Below are 21,298 nucleotides of genomic sequence, written 5' to 3'. Positions count from 1 at the left end.
CTGCCGGCGCAAAGTTATAATACCCTTCTACCCTATGGGTAGCGGGTATAAATATATATAAAATATATAAAAATTTATAACATTTTTTTTTTTTTCAAAAGAATGTAGAAAACATTTACAACAACGTACATTTAGAACGCACATGAAATTTATGGAATTTGTGTGGTCCTTGGTTTTTGTGATTATTCTTTGATAAGGGAGAAATAATCGACAAATGTGTAGTACACGTGTTGCTTTCGGCACTGGTAAAACAAACTTCTAGAACAATTTGATCTTGTGCTAAAACACATTTAAAATTGTTTTTCTCAGGAATCATAACTACTATAGTTATTATTGTATATACCAAAATTCGCAACTCTAGCTTTTAAATTACGCTTGTTATTCGATTTTTTTGATTTGCGGGGACGGAAGTGGGCGTGGCAAAAATTTGAAATAAACTTGATTTGCGTGCAAACATAACAAATGCTGTCGAAAAAAAAAATTATAGCTCTATATATCATAGGCTATGAGATCTAGGTGTTCATACGGACAGACGGACAGACACACAGAGCAGAAGCTTAATAGAATTCATAAACAACTTGATTTCGTTGCCTCACAGCTCTGGAGCGAAAGTTTTGTTGAAATTTCGTTAATGAAAACTAAATTACCAAATAAATTAGAGTTAAGACACTAAATAACATAATGTATTGCAAGGAATTGATTGATTGTAAAGACCTTCACTTCACTGTTCATTTTTATACCCGCTACCCATAGGGTAGAAGGGTATTATAACTTTGTGCCGACAGGAAATGTATGTAACAGGTAGAAGGAGGCATCTCCGACCCTATAAAGTATATATATTCTTGATCAGCGTCAACAGCCGAGACGATCTAGCCATGTCCGTCTGTCCGTCTGTCCGTCTGTCCGTCTGTGTGTCTGTCCGTCTGTGTGTCTGTCCGTCTGTCCGTATGAACACCTAGATCTCAGAGACTGTAAGAGATAGAGCTATAGTTTTTTTTCGACAGCATTTGTTATGTTTGCACGCAGATCAAGTTTGTTTCAAATTTTTGCCACGCCTACTTCCGCCCCCGCAAATCAAAAAAATCGAATAACAAGCGTAATTTAAAAGCTAAAGTTACGAATTTTGGTACATACAATAATAATTATAGTAGTTATGATTCCTGAAAATTTGGTTGCGATCAGATAAAAATTGTGGAAGTTATTAAAGAAATACTTTTGTATGGGCAAAAACGCCTACTTACTAGGGGTCTGAGTTGCTTTGGCTGACAATCTGGTATATTGAGCCGTCTATGGTATATTTTGAATGCGGTACTATATTGATATAGCAAACATACCATTCGGTATATTTTTAGTATTTTTTAGTATTTTTGGTATATTTTGAAAATAATACCGCAATATTTTGCCCTTACTAAAAATGGGTAGCGGGTATCTCACAGTCGAGCACACTCGACTGTAACTTTCTTACTTGTTTAAAATTAACTAAGATAGTTTAAAATTTGATTTATTATTATTCAAGTGAAAGTTCTGTTTTTATTTTTTTATGTTTGAAAAGTATAATTTATTAAATAAAAGTTCTGTTTTTGTTTTCTTTTATATAGTAAATACTATACTAAAACAAGTAAGAAAGTTACAGTCAAGTGTGCTCGACTGTGAGATACCCGCTACCCAAATTTAATAAAGCCAAAATATTGCGCTATCATTTTCAAAATATACCGAAAATACTAAAAAAATACTAAAAATATACCAAATGATATGTTTGGTATATCGATATAGTTCACCATTCAAAATATACCATAGACGGCACAATGTACCAGATTGTCGGCCAAAGCAACTCAGACCCCTAGTAAGTAGGCGTTTTTGTCCATACAAAACTATTTCTTTAATAACTTCCACAAATTTTATCTGATCGCAACCAAATTTTCAGGAATCATAACTACTATAGTAATTATTGTATAAACCAAAATTCGCAACTCTAGCTTTAAAATTAAGCTTGTTATTCGATTTTTTTGATTTGCGGGGCGGAAGTGGGCGTGGCAAAATTTGAAACAAACTTGATCTGCGTGCAAACATAACAAATGCTGTCGAAAAAAAATTATAGCTCTATCTCTTATAGTCTCTGAGATCTAGGTGTTCATACGGACGGACGGACAGACACACAGACGGACAGACGGACAGACGGACATGGTTATATCGTCTCGGGTGTTGACGCTGATCAAGAATATATATACTTTATAGGGTCGGAGATGCCTCCTTCTACCTGTTACATACATTTCCTGCCGGCACAAAGTTATAATACCCTTCTACCCTATGGGTAGCGGGTATAAAAATGAAATATAAAATAATAGAAGATAATAACGTTAAGATAAAAAACGTTAACAAAATATAGTATTAAAAAATACCGAAAACAAAATGTGGTACATTTTTGCTAAAATTGGTGCATTTTTTCAAAATTTTGGTACACAACATTTTTTTTGGAATGGCAACCATGGTTGCAATTATATTAATCTCTTTGAATGTTGCCCATATTGCAAATAAGTTCTCTGTACTCTAGAATCAGTGTTGCCAAAGTCGCTTTTATCCCGTCAAAACTGGCTTTTTTCAAATGCCATTTGCTTGAAAAAATTACAAACAGCGGGCAGCGGGAATTCTGGCTTTTTTTTATTTAAAAGCTTTTTTTAGATTTTTTTTCTATTTGCCCAAAATTATGGAACAATATTTACTATAGCTGTTCTGTCGATGCTTGCCAACATTTTTAGTGACAAATCGATTGTATAGTGTTCTAAAGCAATCTCAAAGAACACGCCCATTTAAGAATTGGCGATAAGTCGTAGCGTCTCTAAAGACAAAAGTGAATTGATCTTCAGTTCACTGTGTTTTGATTGTTTTAAAAAAATGTCAAAAGACTTTAAACAAAAATATCGGGACGACACGGGTGACAGTTACTGCAAATCTACAATCACCGCAAAACTCTCTGATTTGCGCGCCCATGCTTTGACCAAAAAGCATAAAAGTGCTAGGAGCGGGTTTATGCAAACAAACCAAATAAATTTTGTAGCTTTGACGGTCAAGACAATGGAACAAGAAGCAGTGCTATGTCTTTTTGTGGCCGAGCATACATTGTTGGATCATTTGGATCATTTAGGAAACCTAGTCGTTAAATACTTTGAAGACAGCGCTATTCGTTTTTGTACTCGTTGTTTTCTAATTAAAATGAAAATACATTTTATTCTAAATCATGCAATTACAGTTATGGTTTGCGCAGACTTGAGAAATGCTGCTATAGATATAGTATAACTTTCCTAATAAATTCCTAAAAATGATGGGAACTGGATGAACATATGACAATATAAATGAGGAGAATCAGGATAGTTTTAATAAAATTCTCCAAATATTGTACAGCTGCTGTACAAATTCTATACATATGTTTCAATATAACCGATTTCGTGCGCTCACCTTTTGACTATCAGAAAAATATAGAGAATCCAATGTATTGAAAAATCACCTTTTTTACAGCTTTTTTTTCTAATTTTTCAGGTTTTCCCGTCAAAAACAGCTTTTTTTCTCAACCAACTTTGGCAACACTGTCTAGAATCGATAAGCATATTCCACCCAGCAGACTCGAAATACCTTACGCAGCCGCTTAACAGCTGTGTTAATATCGCCGCAGCACGCTAGATGGCGTTACAAAGCATCCAAAGCCACAGAGATACAACTTTTTCGGTGCATACTTTCAGGCTGTATATTTAACTTAAATGCTCCAAGAAGCGGCATATTACATCTTTCCGCTGCGCATCTAAAGCGTCCACAAGCAAATCGATTTCATTTGCTCTATTTGGTATGAACTTTGTACATTACAAATTAGAAAACTAAAGCAACTGTTTGATCTAATGCATTAAGTAGACAATGGCAGCTAGCAGTGTGGTGGCCAGCAACGAGGTAACTGTCTGTCCAGCATTCGCACCCGAACGGCAGTAGTATTCATCACAGTTGGCCTCCGCAATGGCCTTGTAGCGTTGCAAGACATCCGACCAGTTGCACAGACCCACATTGCACCAGTCCAACTGCACACCATTCTGATTGAGGAAGAACACCACCTTCTCCTTCTCCACCTCGGTGGGGCAATCGTACTTGACAGCCACGAAATTGCCCGCAAATGGACCCAAGAGACTGGTGCGCCAGCGACGGCTTGCCATCGAATCGTAGTTGTCCGCACGCAATGGCACATCGTCCTTGTTAATGCCCAGAGCCGTTAGCAGCGTCTGCAGACCCGACGAATGGGCGAAATAGGCGACCACATGTGGAGAGACTGGACTGCTGAGACGGGCCAACATATCCTGCACGGCCCGGCAATTGAAGCGTGTGTTCTCCTCAAAGCCATAGCCCGAACCGTAGTAATACTTGAGATCCTCGGCGTACTCCAGCACAGACACTTGCTGGGGCAGAAAAGCGGCACACCAGACACTGGTGCGATCCACCTGCCAGGCCTGCTCATAGCGGCAAATGTCGAACATCAGCTTAATGTCGTCTTCGGCCAGCACAGTGAAGCTGCAAGAAAGTACAATTAGCAAGGACAGTTCGGTGAGCATAAAATTGCAAATAGGGACTTTTTTCTTATCCTTCCCCCTTGCTTAAACTTCTTTATTAGCTTACCCCAATCGCTTGGCAATGTCAGCCATGGTTTGGTTCCACAGCGTGCTTGTGCGGAACTTCTGGTACTCGGAACCCTCACCCTTGTAGTTCTTTCCTTTGAAATCGGGACAATAATCGTAGGGACGCAATAGTAAATCCTGCTCAGGTATCTCAGCAGCCAGAGCCAGTTGACTGTCACCAAACAAACCCTCAGCAAAACCCTTAAAGCTCTCCGTGGTGCGTTGCGTGTTTGTATGACGGAACTGCCCGAATAAAGAAAGGGATAAGAGAGAGGCATAGATTAGCTTACTTTCATTTACTTACCAGATAGTAGGTGCTGTTGTACTTGTTGGGCAACACGTTGGGGAAGTAGTGTTGATAGAGCTTGGCAGTGCCACGCAGATCCTCATAGCCCTGGCTGGTCAAATGCTCCTCGATGTCAACCGTGATGCTGGTGTTCCACTTCCACATTTGAATGGCAAACAGATCGTCCAGACACAAGGCATCCGTGTCGGGCTTTGTGCGCAACACACGATAGTTTTTCACAATCAAATCCCTCAGCTACCCAGAAGAGCGAAAATTAACATTAGTATTGTATCTTTAAAAGGCAGTTAACGTTCTTACCTCGCCGAGACGTGGAGCTTCTTCGATGGTCGAGGGTGTGGGCAGACGTGTGCCGTGTCTGTGGAATATCCACATTTTCTTGGGCTCACAGCCGGGCACCTGGTACTGTTTATCGATATTGGTGCCCTTGACGATCTGATAGGCGGTCTTCGAGCTGAATTGACGCGTCTGCAGACGTTCGGCGTCCTTGCCAAAGCAGTAATCATCCTCGCCACGCACCTGTCCCCATTCCAGGAACGCCAGCAGCGCCGTCAGCAGCAAGAGACGCATGACTGCAAGAGAATAGAGGGGGAGTGAGCAAAGGGTAAGCACATGAAATTTAAGTGGCCCAGCCTTTGGACGATATCCTTGAACTGTCGTCCCCAAAGCGGCCCAAGAGTCCGCACCGAGTGTCATATGTGGCTCGTGTTCACAATTGCGACAGCAGCAAAGGCGAAGTTTTGGGGGGTCAGAGAGAGGGAAACGTTGCATAGGTGTGGCATTTAAATTGCTCTGCTGGCGTCTGCCAAGGAGTTGACTCAAGACAATAAAGGAAGGGCTGACGCTGCCTGCTGGTCAGCATACTAACGAAATTTCCGTTTTGCTCAAAATGGCAAGACACACGCACACACACACACACACACACACACACACTCACACACAAGCTCAGTGTGAAATTAGGCTAATGATTTGGCGACTGACAAATGGCTGCAGTTTTTACCACCTAACTCTGCGACGCAGCTGCTGCTCCGTTCTGCGCTCCGTTCACCTGTCCTTAGTCATCATAAACGCCACCTTGAAATGGGTCAAGATAGCAGCACCAACAATAACAGCACCAACAGCAAGCAAAAACAAATGTAGCATAGCGAGTGTTGGGCTAGTCATAAAAACTCATGTAATGGTTCAATTTGTAGCCCGCATCCAAAATTGATTTATCATCAAAGACAGTTCCCCTACATCAAACACCCTGCTCTGCCCCTGCTCCAGTTCATGTTGACACAATGCTCATTTAATTGACAACTAAATAATTGTTTGTGTGTGTGAAGCAGGCGACGCTTGAGTTTGTTCAACTTGCCACATTGAATAATCGCACATTTAATTATTCGGTTGAAAATGAAATTCAAGAAATTGTTCGCTTCGTTTAGCCCGACCAAGGGACAAAAGGAAATGGCCATGGCCTTGTAAGTGACATACGGAACAAAAAAAAAAAACACCTTAGCATTGTGCCACATTTAACATGCCACGCCCACAGTGTGCCAACAGCTGCCTACTTCGGACTGGCAAGTCTCCTGACACTTGTCTACTTCTCCGACTGGCGTCTCATCACCAACTACATTCCCCTCTACAACACCAAGTACCCGAAGGAGCCCGCCAAATGAGACCCAAGTAAGTGCCACATGTGGCAGCCACACTAAGTACAGAATATAGATTGAATTTTTCGTCTGTTGCAGCCACATTTTACTATCGGCTTCGACCAACGTTTCATTTGGCTGCTTGTGATGAAGGTCTGGCAATTGGTCAAATAAACAGTCGAATTTTAATCAAAACATACAACAATTGACGAGCATTTCTATTTGAGGGGGGAGGAAAATGCATTTTTGGAACCACCAAGTAAAAGTAAATAAATTGATGCCGAGTCAAAATACACAAATCGAAAGAACAACAAATAAAAACACAACTAAAAGCATGTAAAGTTGGATCTAACACAAATAGTAGCAATGCAATGTAAATGGACCTATGTATACGACTGTAAATACCCTATAAAAATTAAGTAACAATTTAATGAACTCTATAACAAAATGATCAAATTTTGAAGTTTGGAATATATAGTTAAATTATTTCGCTAGTTCTGTAAAATACATTTAGAAAACTTTATAATATAGAAAAGATTTTTATAATATTAAAAATAGCAATTATTAAACACAGCAAATATTTTAAAAATATGTAATATATCAAAAAGATCTATAATGTTAAAAAAAATGCTATAATTTTGTAAAAATATTTGTATCATTTGACAGATTTCAAGTTATTCTTTAACTCTCCGAAGACAACATTCTGTAGAGAATATAGTAAATATATAGAAAGTAGCTATTATAAATAAAAAATACAAAAAATGTCTAATATAACAAAAAGATCAATAATATTCACAAATTTGGTTGACTTTTAATTGGTAATTAGACAATATATATTTGGGAATGACAGATTTCAAATTATTCTTTAATTCTCTGAAGACAATTTTGAATAAAGTAACAACTACTAAACCAAAAAATTTAGAAAATTGTCGAATATAGTAACAATTTCCATAATTATATTTATGATAAATAAACGATTTAAAGTTATTCTTTAACTCTTTGAAGCAAAAATTTTGTAAGGACTATAAAAAAATTCACTTTCGTTAGGAATGCTGACTGGTATATAAAATATCATTATGTTTTATCTTAATTCTGATCATATACAGTAAGCATGCCAACTTTAAAGATGGAAATAACTGAGTTCATATAGTTCACATTTAAGATTCTGCTTTATATTTTGAATTTCTCAAACTTGTTGCATACTGTCTCTGCAATCGAACTACCCTCTATGAACATTCGCTTTACAGGGTAAAAAATTAGTTCGTGCCTGCCGCAGAACAGATGTGTGCTAGGCCAGCCTCTCATCTCCTGTCATCACATTGTTTACAACTTAGAACGTTGCATCATTTGGCTGCAAATTGTGCAACTTGTTGCGCCAGTGACGTCAGGCAGTGTATTAAAAAGGGAGACGCCCTCTATGATGATGTACAGAGATGCTTAAAGTGCTGCTGCTGAAAGCCACAATTAGCTTAAGCAATTTTCTATTTTCAATTACGCACAGATCAACAATCGACAATCAACAATCAACAGGCAGCGCTCAAATGAGTAATATGAGTTTTTTTTTTTGTTGCCCTTCAAGGCCAGATGCTGATCTTGCGATCTTCCCGATTGGGAATGAGCTTCAAGAGCGTCGCATCCATTAGTTATTTAGTGTGTGTGAGTGTGGGTGGAGCTCTAATTGTGCAATGTAAATTCGCACGCTACCTCCTACCCTTCCCCTCTCTCTACTCAACCCCTATTCCATCTTACATCTAACATATACCCCCATAAATCGTTCATTCGTGCAATTGAATGCGTCGCCTTTGTTTGCTCAATGTGAAATTAAAATTCCAATTTGAATCGCGTTCGCCAGTTGCCACATTTGCTTAGCTCACTTTATCCAATCCGCCCCCTCTAACCTCTATAATTTCTTCCTCTCCCCCTCGATCTACAATATTATAGTTTATTTTTAGTTAGACTGTATTTATTTCACTTGATTTATGGTTTTATTTATGTTTTCAGCTCGAACGTGACATTCGCTAATTTTTCGCAGAGTTTTTTGTCTATGCTGTGTGTGTTTGTGTTTTCTCAGTAATGTGAAAATGCGCCCTTGTGCCGCTTTTTCGCGCGTGTTTTCTCAAGCGGCAAATAAATCATATACAGATTTTCAAATGCCACACCAAAATCGCGCACTTCATAATGATGGGCTTTGCCACACAACTTGAACTGCCCAGAATCGCCCAAAACCTAATTGAAGAAGCCAAGATTGATCAACTTGCAGAGACCCTGGAGAACTTTTGGTACTTAAATTGACGACATTTAAGATTAATGTAAAGTGCAATTATTATTAATTTATTATCTTTATAAGAAAAATTATAAAGTAACTATACAGTAAAGTCTTGATTAACTACTTATTATTAAGATATAACTTAAAATTATTTCAAGACAAATTTTTGATTATCTAGTCATTATAAAAATCAATATATGTACTTCATACAAATTTTTGATAAACTAAGTATTATAAAGATTATTCATATTATGTATGGACAAATTTGAAAACAAATATAGATTCTATCACATTATCTGTGTAGTTAAGGAATATACTTTTTTATTTTAAGATCCAAAAAGAATTTATTCTTCTGATAATACGTTTTTAGATAGAACAAATTGAGATTCTAGCACATGTTTTATGCATCTAAATAATATTATTCTTTATTTTAAGAATCCGAAAGAACTTTATTTATGTTTCTTCTGCTGTTTACAGAAATATTTTCTTTTCTTAAACAAACATGTTTAATCTATTATCTTTTATATATAAGTTGAACAAATGCACACATATTTACCTAAATTGAAATTTAGTTTTTCGTTCTGATAATACTTTTTTAGATACTAGCACATTCATTATCTATGTAGATAGATAAATAATTTTATTTTTTTATTTTAAAAGCTCGAAAGAATTAAATTTTTAATTCTTTTATTAACTACAAAATTTGTTTTGAAAACAAACTTTTTTAATCTATGATATCTAATATATAAAATAAAAAAAATGCAGTATTTACCTACATATGTATATATTAATATTTTTATTGCTCTCATTTCCCTTCACTTCCTTTCAAGTCTTGCATACCCCATAGAAGCAACATTCACTGGGTATTCAAAGTCATATATAATTATAATTTAATTGATTCGTTCTGAATACGCACAGATTGCCCCCAAGATAAAAAAAACGAAAAAAACGCCACTGTTCTAGGCAGATCGTTGAACTGCGTGTTAGATCTGAAATTTTGCAGCGTTACGTAATGTTGCAAGTGCTTCAAACACTTTGGCTGCTGCTGTTGCTGCTGCCAGGAGGTGAATGACAAAACATGCAACAGGTTGGCACGCGTTTAGCGAGACAAAACGTGCCAAGAAATCAATCGAGAATTGCCAAGGGATTATCAAGTTGTCAGATATCACTTTGAATACATATATATACAGCTATATAGTACGGCTGTCAAAACAAAATATGGTAAGGTGGGCGATTCAGTCAGATAATTATCAAACTGACAGCTGACAGATATTTTGAGCGATTTTTGAGAGTTGCGAGTTGAGAGCTGTCAAAATTATTAAAAATATTAGATAAAGCTCTGAGAGTAATTATAGCAACTGATATAGGAAAGTTACGGATAAGCGGATTTGGTTAGAGATTAATTTTGTAGTTTGATTTCAGTAAATATATAAATACTAAATATAAATATAGTATTTATTTACTTACTTACTGACAACTAACAGATATTTTAAGCGATTTTTGAGAGTTGCGAGTTGAGAGCTGTCAAAATTATTTAAAATTTTAGATAAAGCTCTGAAAGTAATTATGGCAACTGATAAATAAAAATTACGGATAAGCGAAGATTAGAGATTAATTCTGTAGTTTGAGTTCAGTAAACATATAAATAGTATATAAATATAGTATTTATTTACTTATATTTAGTACTATATATCATAATAATGTACTACATACTGACAACTAACAGATATTTTAAGCGATTTTGAGAGTTACGAGTTGAGAGCTGTCAAAATTATTAAAAATATTAGATAAAGCTCTGAAAGTAATAATAGTTACTGATATAGAAAAGTTACGGATAAGCGGATTTGGTGAGAGATTAATTTTGTAGTTTGATTTCAGTAATCATGTAAATAGTAAATAAATACTATACGTATAAAAATATACTATATAAACAAATACTATACTATATAAGTTAAACAAATATATAATAAAAAGCCGGGTTAAATATTAAACTCCCAATTTACGAGTTACTGTCAAAAAACGCAGGTATTCTTCAGAAACTAGTTATGGCTGTTGTGTGATATTGAAAATTACTTTGCACTCGGTTGCAATGCATATTAATTAGCGGAAAGAGTTAACTACCTTATGGAGAGGGGGAACACCCCTCAGGTCAATTAACATAATGATGCGCCAAGAGCACAATTTACAAAACATGGAAACACACACGAATCTACCGACGGATCAGACGAGTATAACGCCTATTCCAAAGATAAGCGACTGCGTCCGGAACTGTTCATATTTTTCGGATTGGGGGGAGACGATGTCTAGACTGAGAATTCAAAAGTGTGACTAGTTAATATGCAAGACACGAAGGAGAGAGAGAGAGAGAGACGTGTCACAACCCTTTGGGGGAATCGATGAAGAACTTTGCCTCGCGCATTTTAAATTAAAGACAACGTCAGACATTTCCCAAATGATCAGTTTGATCTTCGGGCTGAGCATAAGACATTTAATTTATCACTTGTAGTTCTCGTTATATTGATAGGCCCCAAGTAGTAGACGACGACGTCGACCTTCCCCCTTGCTGCTCACTATATTTTAAATTATGTGAATAGGGCTGACCTTAAGGGAATAGAGAGAATATAGTAGATAGCTGAAAAGTGTTTGAGAAATGAAAGGGAAGAGACAGACCGAGAGAGAGAGAGAGCGCAAGAAACATTTCCCAACACATATTTGAGTGGTGTTTTGGAATTTTGTAAGAGTTCTTTCAGACACATCGGAATTCGTGTTGATATTATGACTACTCGAAGAACTTGAAATACTTTTTTGGCAAACAAATCCGCCTGCGTGTGGAAAATACGAAAAATGCTTTAAAAATAATCTGAATGAAGGAAAAAAACTAGTCTTCAGATTCGGGTTGGTCTTTTGTATTTCAATATTTCGTTCAACATATTAAGTAATTCACTATAAAAACCGAAAGCGCTGCCGAATTGTTTGACATCAAACGCTATTTTTGGCATTATTCAACGAAAAAGAAAAAAGAGATCTGAAAGTGAACTATTATCGTATATAGACCGATGAAAGGGGAAAATGAGGAAACCTTTTGGTTAAGGTTAAGTGCAGCAACTGCTAACGATTGCTATTGCCAAAAATCGTCTTGGCAACGTGGCCAAAAAAAATTCTCATACCAAATCATCAAGATCCGGCGTATTTTTGACAAATTTTTGCAAATTTATTTGCATCTATTGCGCTATGAGGAAAATATTAAACGAAAAATAAATAATACTTAATATTTAGTATTTAGTATGATTGCTGACGACGACACTTTGAGGAAAACTATGGAAGCTGTCCACAAATATTTCAATGTAGGACACCGAGAGATCTTCCGTCAACTAGGGGAAGATCTATAGGAAGCACTTTTATTGCGGGGGCGCCGATTAATGAACCCAGAAATATCTTAAAATTTATTTCACTTGTTTTGGATGCTACACAACAAATTTCAGGTCTCTAGCTTTGCTAACAGCTGAGTTCAAAGAGGTTGGAAGCTGTTTACCGAGTTGTGTATGCGCATCTTAGGTGCGAACTGGCTTGTGTTTGTCTGTTAAGCTCCAAGTTGCACAATATTTGTTCAAAATTTTGAAGCGTATTGAGAAATTGAAGACAGCTGAGATCATTTGAAAGAAGCTTAAAGAAAAATACATTTAAATGGAAGCGAAGTTTAAAAAAATAACTATAAAATACTATATTATATTACTATATTCTACTATATAATACAGTAGCAGTTGTTTAACAAAATTAAAAATTTATAATATACATATGTATATATATGAAAAATTTGAGAAAAGTTTAAAGAGGAATGTCTTTGAATGGAAGAGAAAAAATTCATATTCATATACATAATACAGTGGAAGTTGTTTAAAAAAGTTACATTTATTTTGGGATATATGAGAAAATTTCAAAAAGAAGATTATTAACAAATTACAGAAAGCTGAGATCATTGGAGAAATTGCAAAGAAAAATAATGTTGAACTGAAGCGGAGTTTAAAAAATGTCTATACTTTTAAAATACAATTTCAGTTGTTTAACAAAAGTTAAATTTATTTTGATAAATATGAAAAATATGAGACAGGGTCTAAGTAAAATTAATTTCAATAAAAGCGGACTTTAAAAAATTCCTACACTTTTATAACACAGTTGCAGTTGCTTAACAAAATTTAAATTTATTTTGGTATATATAAAAACTTTTCAAAAATAATTTGAAACTTAAAAAGAACTACCCTCTTCTACAAAATACAGGGTATACATAACTAAACAACAGCGTGGAAATTTGGACGAGCGGCTTAGGAAAAACAAAACAAAGTCAATGCACGAACCGATAACCGGTTTTATTTTTCCAGCGCCTACACAAGTTGTTTTGGTTTTTCGTTTGGAACAAATTGTCATCGCTGTGTTAGCTGCAGTTGCAGTTGGCCCAAAAAGCGAGTCGAGATCAGGTAGTTAACCAGGTAGCCAGAGTCAACGAAGCGTCAATAGGAAAAGTCAGAGAATAACATATATGCGACATTCTTGAAGGCATTTTTTAGTGTTGACTCTTTGCGAGAGATTAGCATGAGGGCGGCATTATTTAATGAGCCACAGAATGGAGCGTGTTTAATTAGTTAAGCTAGGCTATCTGAAGAATCTGTTTGTTTGTGGTGCGAGTCGCGTGCCACACAAAGCCAGAGGCGAGTCATAAATCTGAGAATAGCTGTAGAGTTGTGCTCCTTGTTAATGCGATTTGTTCAACTTAATGCCAGGCAACAACTACTAACTTATCTAGTCGCAATTTAATTGCCACTCTTTATAACATACATATATGAGTATTTTGATTTGAAGATTGCACACGTTTTGTTTGGCTTTGTGGATTTGTTAATTCATTTAAGTGCCCAGCTAATTATTTTGATTGCCAAGCGTGCTCGCGATTTTTTTTTTTTGCTTTTTGTAAAACGCGTGCAAAACGCAATCATTCATTTGCATGATTACTCCAGATAGCAATCCCCAAAAGGTGGGGTATATTAGACCAGCTGTCAGTTGGCAATTGTTCAGGCATCTTACGTCAACATTAAGCTTGACAATTTAGCCCCATTTGTGTGCCGCAGATCACTGAACCCAGCGAAACAGACTCGACTTGGTTTTTTTTTTTGGAAGGGAATTCAAAACTTTCCAACGGAATCCGTTCACACGCTGCGTGGCTAAAACACAACAAAAAAAAGGTAGAAAGAGGAGAAACAACAACAGCAACAAATGTTCTCAACTGATTTATGTGACCAACAACAAAACATCAAATTTCATTCATTTTCATTCATATGCAAACACATTTGGAAAACTCTCAACTTTGTTTTTTGTTGAGCTCATCACAAATGAAATTTCGTTCGTCACAAATCCGATTCTAAGGCGTATCAAGTTGATTATATAATAATAATTATTTTCTGAAGCGATTATTAACGCCAAACAGGTTTCCCCGCCAAAACACTTTTGGGCAGCAACAATTTATTTATAAACAAATGCCGTAGTCGTTGTGAATTAATTACAATTACAGCCGAGCACAATAAACAATAGACAGCAACGAATAGATGTATAAATAATAATATTTAATTCAATAAAATGCTTGCTGATTGCTGATTCGAATTATTAACGGCAAATGGAAATGGAGAAGACATAGAAACTTTAACTACAGTGACACACACTTGTCTGGCATCTTAATTGTTTTTACACATTTACGATTAATATGATTATTATTATTGTTTTTGATGTTGGGGAGTAATTGACATGGTAAACAGACCTATTGAAATGCACTTGATTAACGTGAATTTGTTTAAATGTATAGATGGGATAACTATCTTAACCGTTTCGCGCTCAACTCAACTCAACGAAATCAAGTTACAATCTAGAAACTCAACCGCACGCGACGGCGTTCGCAATGAAACTGATTCAAGAAACGAGAAGCGCAAGCGTTTATAGCTGACACGCTGACAAAAACGACGAGCGCGCTCTCGTTGGCTCTCTCTCTTGCTCCCCCTCTCTCGTTTGTTTAACGCTCTCTCAGTGAAGGAGTCGCTGTAGTCGCTACCTATATAGATCCTAAGTATTAAAAGCAAAGTTCGACAAAGATTATCTTAGTAACTATATATTAATTTAGTTATAATTGTACAGCTGATAAGTGTTTGCGATTCCAATCATAAGAGAGACGAGAGAGGCATCAGTCTAGAGATACTACTCGTAGTCCATATATAATCGTTGTTATGGTACAAGTTCAAAGATTTGAAGGCACTCCAGTAATTATCACATTATAGATTTCTGCGTAATTCTTTGATAGGGATACTTTAGCACTTGACATTATCGCGGAATACAATATGGCTCTCCTTGTGGCTCTGACGCTTTTAACGAGTGTTTTACGTCATACTTACTATCTAACACTATAACTATATATAAAATTCTACATAATTTAGCTCAGGCAAATGCATCATTGGGCAATTCATCACCCGACTGCATCTCTAGGAACTTTTGCAAAGCTGCCTCAAAGTTCCAGTTGGCTTCCTCCTGCACGATGCGTGTGCACCATCTGGGACGCAAGCCCGTTATCTCCTGGAATATAATCAGTTTGTGCTCCTTAACATCCACGGAATCCTCCTCGAGCTCCTGCTTCACTATCACCTGGCTGGGCAACTCGCAGAACTTGAAGCCATCGCGAGTTTGCTTCCTCGTCGGATTCATGATGTTGAAGCGCTCGTTGATGATCTTCAGACGGCGTGCTCCCTTGCCAATGCCCTGGACCAAAATATATAATATTAGTAGAGAAATTAATGGAGTACTTCACTCAACTACCCACCAAGCCCACAGCGTCCACATGCAGCACAATTTGCCTGCTAAATGCCAGCAGCAAATCGGGTTCATCACGCAGCAAACCAATCACATTAATCACAATCATATTGGCATCGTAGTGCATCACATCCGTCTGCAGTGAGACGTAATCGTGCCTGACAACCGGGAGCTGCATCAGCACAGCCATTATATCATTGGTGCCCACACTTAGGCGACAAGTGTCCAGCGAGTTCTTGACGAGATTCCTGCTATGATAGTTGTACTTATTGATGCGTTTGAAGAGCTCACTCGAGGGTCGAGCACAGCGATTTATATCGAAGCTGCAGGTCATCGTAAATATGGAATTTTCCGTATAATACTTTATCATATTGATGCGTTGATCCAACTGCTCGAATTCACGCAGATAAGTTGTCAAAAACTCATTTGTCAACTCGTAGGCCGACAAATTGCACAGAAAATCCTTCTGCGTAGTCAATCCCGGTTTGCTGCTCAGCTCCACATCGTCCAGCTTGAGCAGTGTGGAAAATATTTGCGTTACAGCAGCGATATACTCGCTAGGCAAACTGTATTTGCGACAGACGGGATTCCCATGCAAGCGCAACGATTTCAGAGGCACATCGCCAAGGCAACTGATTTCGGACAAATCATTAATCCAATTTTGACTCAAATCCAGCGCTTGCAGGCTACTCAACAGCGACAAGGAGCGCAAGTTATTGGCGCTCACGATCTTGTTATTGCCCAGCCGCAAGTCGACACAGTTGCCCATGAATTTACGCGATGCCATGCGCAAAATGCTGCCGAGTATCTTCGGTGAACTGAGCAGCACAATCACATGCTCCAGTCCTTCGGTTTGCTGAAACTGCGTCAAGTTGAGCGTACGATTGATGGCATTAAAGCGCTTTTGCACAGCTTGTTCGATGCATTGTTTGGGCTCCACGTGACCCTGCTTAAACGAGCTCACATTCATGCGCAGATAGTAGGCAATGGAGCGCTCATAGTTGAGCTCCTGGACATCGTCCAGCGTGTTCACTAGCTCAGGTATTTTGAGCTCCAAGTTAAGCGTCTGTACCAAATGCTCGATCTGATCGAAACAATCGCGAACCAGAAAACGATGCTCACCGCCATCGTACTGAAAATACACAAAAGTTAAAATTTCTTGAATGGTTAGCTGCTTTGTTTGCTCACCTTGTAATAGCAGGGATAGAACTCGCCCAATTGCGGATGCAGTGAAATAGAGATGTAATCAAATATCAACTCTTTGGTAATCTCACACTGTGCATCGGGTATCTGCAAAGTATTTGAAACACTCTTATAAATATTTACTTAAGAATGACTTAACTTTCTCACCAAAAACGAATGCCAATCGGAGCTGTGCTTAAACTCGTTAAGTTTCGATTTGTTGCTCCAGTCAATGCGAGTGCCATCGCATTCCACATCAATCTCATAGTTTAACGGTGTGTACATTTTGTACAGCTTGTCAAAGGGTACGCCATCCTGTAGACCAAAGAATTCTCTAGAAAATTTAGCTACTTAAACGTTTTCTTACACTTACAATAATTTGAAAGTTTGCTTTTAACGGTTCCAGGCAATTGGGATATTGTTTCTTCTTGGCGATGGGATTCTCCAGCAGCTTTAGATGCTTGGCACGCACACGCTGCAAATCGCTGCACAAACGCACAGCGGAACTCAGCTGCAAAGAGTGTAAGTCTTCAAGATTTATATTCTAAAGTTGTGCTCCATAAAACTCACTCGATTATAGGTTAAATCCAACAAATCATAGTCGACATCACCAAAGAGTTTAAGTGGTCCCAGATCGCTTATTTGATTGCAGGCAAAGCTGAAGCCTTTCAGCGCACGTCGATTGTCATCGTTGTTATAGATGGTGGAACAAACCAACTGGAAAGTAGCCAAATTCGAGAGACGCACCACAATATTCTTGAACGATTCATTGGCCTTAAAGTTGCATAGATTCAGCACACCCGGCACGCCTTCCACAGTCTCTAAATTGTCCATAAGGCGAGATATTACCTATGGTAATAAGAAAACACACATCAGCAGAACGCTTCTGTATCAATAAAATTAGGAATCCTTACCTGACTAATGATCACAGCTGGCGAAATTTGACTTCTGTTGTAGGCGGCTGCATTTAGACACACAGACAATTGCAGCTCAATGCCGGACACTGTCTGTATGCTGAGGCCACGCTGAAAGAGCTTGTCCAGCGCCGGTTTGCAGGTACGAGCCAAGAATGTGTCCACATTTTGTCCGCACTGTCAACAAAAAGTTGCAAAGTCAGCACAAATATGCAAATGATCGTTTTGTGCACTTACCTGATAGTTGACGGGAAACAGCTCATTGCCTTCGATGGCCTTGAAGAGTGCATCGAGTATCAATTGCTTGGGATCAGTGCTAAAATTCAATGCACCCTCGTGATGCACATTAAATTCAATCCAATTCAAGCCGGGCGTTCCTTCATAGTTTTTGGTCTTGAAATACTTGCGTGAGTTTCGGTAGTCCACCACAATTGGCTGCGTTCGATCGCCAAAGTCGATAATGCGCGCCTGAGCTGCAATAAACCCGTATTAATTGTGTGTTTAATTCAACATTTTTACTTTAATTTCTCTTACTTCGATGTTTGTTGATATTGATGCCGTGCATTGTTAATAGCGTCCCATCGATAACTACGATTTGCACTGCAGCTTAAAGTTCTATTATCGATGACTGATTCAGTATGCAATTTCCCTGCACTTCCTATCGATATCCAACGGATCTGTGCTGTTATCGTTAATGAGGGCTCTCAGTGCTGCTGCAATTTTTGAGGAAAAATTGCCATAATAGGAAAATTAAGTTATTTTCAATTGGCTGTGCATTGGCTTCAGAAGCTTAATAGCATCAGCTTAATATCACTTGTCCATCTTTATATAGGCACTATTAAAGCAGATCTCATTTATAGCTATCTTCCTAAAGGTTACATTAAAGTAGCTAAATTTGTACTTATCTAGTCATAAAATAGCCAATGTTGCAGCACTGGTCTGCCATTGATAACCCGTTAATTATGATAAATAAACTGCAATTACGATATTCTTAACATTTTTTATTCTTAATGTCTATATGAAATAAAGAGTCTTGCTCTCTGCTTGAGATGGAATACTTTGTATGATTATTTCTTAGCTGCCTTCTTCTTAGCGCCTCCCTCCTTCCTGCCCTGATACAGTCCGGTATAATATCCAGACATGTACCAAGCTGTCAACATAGCCACAAAGTCCTGATCCGGTTCGCCATCCACCCCAGCGGAGGATGACGCAAACATTGGTGGCACCATCGGCATTGGCGGCATACTCAATCCACTGGCGCGTGAGCTTGTTGCCTGCTGCTTTCCTTTGGCGGCAGCTGGTTTCTTATTGTTGTTCTTGACACGTTGCTGCTGAGCTGTTAGCTCAGCTTCAGCATCCTCAGCATCCGCTTTAGCTACCTCGTGCTGCAAGCGACGTGCGTCGGCGCCCCATGTTGGCAACAATTCGGCCAGGGGAATTTCCTGTTCGTTTTCATATCCAACATAGCGTAGTATGCATGTTTGGGCCTGCTCATCAATAGAAGCCACTTTGCCTTCGTAATCCAGGCCATCAGTGTATGTGGCGCGTGCAAAATCGCCTACTTTAAACGGTTTATTCTCCGCTTGTTCCATGTCCGGCTTCTCGTTGTCATCGGCCTCGTTTTCCTCGCGTCGGTTGTTGGTGGAGTCGGCAATGCGGCGTGCTAGAGTTTCACGGGCCAAGTTCACGGAATCATCGTAGGCCTTGACCAATAGGCTATCGTCCCAGGCGTCCTTGTCCTCAGACATTTTGTATATCTCGTCGAAAGTTAAGTGAAATCAATTTGAAATGGCAAAATGCATATGCCTTGGCGTCTGTTATCGATAACAGCGATACAGAGGTGGGAAAGTAACGATGGCAGCAACGTTTTTAGAATTTGTAAAATATCTAAATTGGAATACTATTTTCTGAAACAGCAAAACAATATAAATTAATTATTTAATCAATTACTCGTTTATTTGAATTAAGACCATAATCTTGAGGGAATATACATACCTCAACACAGAAATATAAATAAATTTTCAAAACACAGTCGCAGCATTTCTTATTACTGGTTTTAAAAAATATTCAAATATAAGCCGAGTATACGCCTGTAACATTTCCGTTAAAAGATGATTTTTTATATAATTACAAGATAAATAAATAAGTAACGACATTTTGAATCATACAACTTCGAGTACTTTTTAGTATGTTATACATGATGAATATATATTTCGCATTTTACGGTCTCACTCTGACAAAAAGAGCTGCCAACCGATTCGCATACAATTACCTGTGAGTAGCAAATAGCACGAAGAAGAAGAGCAAAAGCGAAAATCATTCTCAACTTGCTGCCGAGTTTGCTGTGTTTTTGTTTCAAAATAACTAAATATTGTGCATAAAAGATGGCTACAGTGGAAACACTCTACAAGGAGCTTACTGCCGAGTGGACAAAGCGTCCACCCAACACGCCCAAATGCGGTCAACTGCTGGAACAACTGAAAGTGGCGCTCGTCAAGTTGTCTTTTCTGCCCACTGACGGCACCGATGCCCAGAACTCCAAGAAGCAATTGTTGCTGGCGCGTTCCGTCCTGGAAATTGCCGTGGAGCACAGTGTGATCAGTAAAGATCTGCTGGCCTTTGAACGCTACATGTCACAGCTGAAGTGCTACTACTATGATTATGCTAAAATCATTGGTGAATCGGACAACAAATACAAATTGCTGGGACTCAATTTATTGTATCTTCTTTCTGGCAATCGTGTCTCGGATTTCCACACTGAATTGGAACTGCTGTCTGTGGACATAATTCAGCACAATCAATACATTAAACCCATTCTGGCGCTGGAACAATACATCATGGAGGGACGCTACAATAAAATCTTCCAAGCGAAATCTTCGATGCCCGCCGAAGTTTACAACTATTTCATGGATCTGCTGGTGGAAACAGTGCGTGATGAAATTGGTGCCTGCATTGAAATGTCCTACGAAAAGATCTCCGCCAAAGAAGCGGCCAAACGTCTCAATTTGCGAGTACCCGACGAGATTAAAGCATTCGGCGAGAAGCGACAATGGAAACTCGAGGGCAATGGCAACTACAGCTTTACGGACCGCAGCATAAAGCCGAAGGAACTACTGCCTTCAGAGGAGCTGGCCGAGCAGGTGCTCAGCTATGCGCGCGATCTAGAAATGATAGTTTAGGTGTGCACATTGTAATTAATATGTAATTAATCAAATAAAATCAACAAATTTCGATAAGCTCTGCCTGAAAATTTACTTTCAAAGAATACCAAAATATTTAATTTTTATAGTCTGGCCACACGTTAACCGTTTAACAAAAATTTACGAATTTTTTAAACTGGTATTTTTTTTGCTATGCTGTATTAAACTTTTATTTTAATTAAATACTTATAAAATAAAATTACAAAAAGTATTTCTACTTAAAAAATAAATAAGTGTTTGATGAAAATTATAAAATTTAATTCACAAAAGCTAAAAATAAGATACATGAATTAATAAAAAACATCATATATGCGT

General features: G+C 37.9%; 5 protein-coding genes across 5 annotated transcripts; 2 read left to right on the top strand and 3 right to left on the bottom strand.

Annotated features, from left to right (window-relative positions):
• Positions 1-3,813: 3,813 nt before the first annotated feature.
• LOC133846349 (multiple inositol polyphosphate phosphatase 1) lies at positions 3,814-14,806 on the bottom strand. Its single transcript, XM_062281289.1, has 5 exons — positions 14,651-14,806; positions 5,254-5,525; positions 4,954-5,190; positions 4,651-4,892; positions 3,814-4,545 (listed from the first exon to the last, which is right to left on the bottom strand). The coding sequence occupies exons 2-5, from the start codon at positions 5,521-5,523 to the stop codon at positions 3,885-3,887; spliced, it is 1,410 nt and encodes a 469-aa protein (XP_062137273.1). The 5' UTR covers positions 5,524-5,525; positions 14,651-14,806; the 3' UTR covers positions 3,814-3,884.
• On the top strand, positions 6,254-7,015 carry LOC133846354 (cytochrome b-c1 complex subunit 10). The gene is made up of 3 exons (XM_062281293.1): positions 6,254-6,413; positions 6,485-6,618; positions 6,684-7,015. Exons 1-2 carry the CDS (start codon positions 6,346-6,348, stop codon positions 6,609-6,611), a joined length of 195 nt encoding a protein of 64 aa, XP_062137277.1. The 5' UTR covers positions 6,254-6,345; the 3' UTR covers positions 6,612-6,618; positions 6,684-7,015.
• A 179-nt stretch (positions 14,807-14,985) lies between the features above and the next one.
• Positions 14,986-18,465, bottom strand: LOC133846348 (nuclear RNA export factor 2). The gene is made up of 9 exons (XM_062281288.1): positions 18,318-18,465; positions 18,021-18,256; positions 17,784-17,960; positions 17,440-17,718; positions 17,243-17,380; positions 17,038-17,184; positions 16,876-16,977; positions 15,698-16,819; positions 14,986-15,636 (listed from the first exon to the last, which is right to left on the bottom strand). Exons 1-9 carry the CDS (start codon positions 18,346-18,348, stop codon positions 15,319-15,321), a joined length of 2,550 nt encoding a protein of 849 aa, XP_062137272.1. The 5' UTR covers positions 18,349-18,465; the 3' UTR covers positions 14,986-15,318.
• A 302-nt stretch (positions 18,466-18,767) lies between these two features.
• Positions 18,768-19,626, bottom strand: LOC133846353 (survival motor neuron protein). The gene has a single exon (XM_062281292.1). It carries the CDS (start codon positions 19,529-19,531, stop codon positions 18,851-18,853), a length of 681 nt encoding a protein of 226 aa, XP_062137276.1. The 5' UTR covers positions 19,532-19,626; the 3' UTR covers positions 18,768-18,850.
• A 433-nt stretch (positions 19,627-20,059) lies between these two features.
• Positions 20,060-21,019, top strand: LOC133846352 (26S proteasome non-ATPase regulatory subunit 8). The gene has a single exon (XM_062281291.1). The coding sequence runs from the start codon at positions 20,168-20,170 to the stop codon at positions 20,960-20,962; it is 795 nt and encodes a 264-aa protein (XP_062137275.1). The 5' UTR covers positions 20,060-20,167; the 3' UTR covers positions 20,963-21,019.
• Positions 21,020-21,298: the final 279 nt, after the last annotated feature.

This window comes from Drosophila sulfurigaster, chromosome 3 (genome assembly GCF_023558435.1).
Source record: "Drosophila sulfurigaster albostrigata strain 15112-1811.04 chromosome 3, ASM2355843v2, whole genome shotgun sequence".
NCBI classification, from domain to species: domain Eukaryota; kingdom Metazoa; phylum Arthropoda; class Insecta; order Diptera; family Drosophilidae; genus Drosophila; species Drosophila sulfurigaster.
Note: the sequence above shows the minus strand (reverse complement) of the source record. Positions and strands in the feature narration are given on the sequence as shown.

Coding starts and splice junctions, on each gene's coding strand:
- LOC133846349 (XM_062281289.1), bottom strand. CDS start 5,523: ATGCGTCTCTTGCTGCTGACGGCGCTGCTGGCGTTCCTGGAATGGGGA. Junction 5,191..5,253: donor AAGCTCCACGTCTCGGCGAG/GTAAGAACGTTA, acceptor TCTTCTGGGTAG/CTGAGGGATTTGATTGTGAA. Junction 4,893..4,953: donor ACAACAGCACCTACTATCTG/GTAAGTAAATGA, acceptor TTATTCGGGCAG/TTCCGTCATACAAACACGCA.
- LOC133846354 (XM_062281293.1), top strand. CDS start 6,346: ATGAAATTCAAGAAATTGTTCGCTTCGTTTAGCCCGACCAAGGGACAA. Junction 6,414..6,484: donor AAGGAAATGGCCATGGCCTT/GTAAGTGACATA, acceptor CCACGCCCACAG/TGTGCCAACAGCTGCCTACT.
- LOC133846348 (XM_062281288.1), bottom strand. CDS start 18,348: ATGCACGGCATCAATATCAACAAACATCGAA. Junction 17,719..17,783: donor CAGCTGTGATCATTAGTCAG/GTAAGGATTCCT, acceptor TTATTACCATAG/GTAATATCTCGCCTTATGGA. Junction 17,185..17,242: donor AAGCAAACTTTCAAATTATT/GTAAGTGTAAGA, acceptor TTTGGTCTACAG/GATGGCGTACCCTTTGACAA.
- LOC133846353 (XM_062281292.1), bottom strand. CDS start 19,531: ATGTCTGAGGACAAGGACGCCTGGGACGATAGCCTATTGGTCAAGGCC.
- LOC133846352 (XM_062281291.1), top strand. CDS start 20,168: ATGGCTACAGTGGAAACACTCTACAAGGAGCTTACTGCCGAGTGGACA.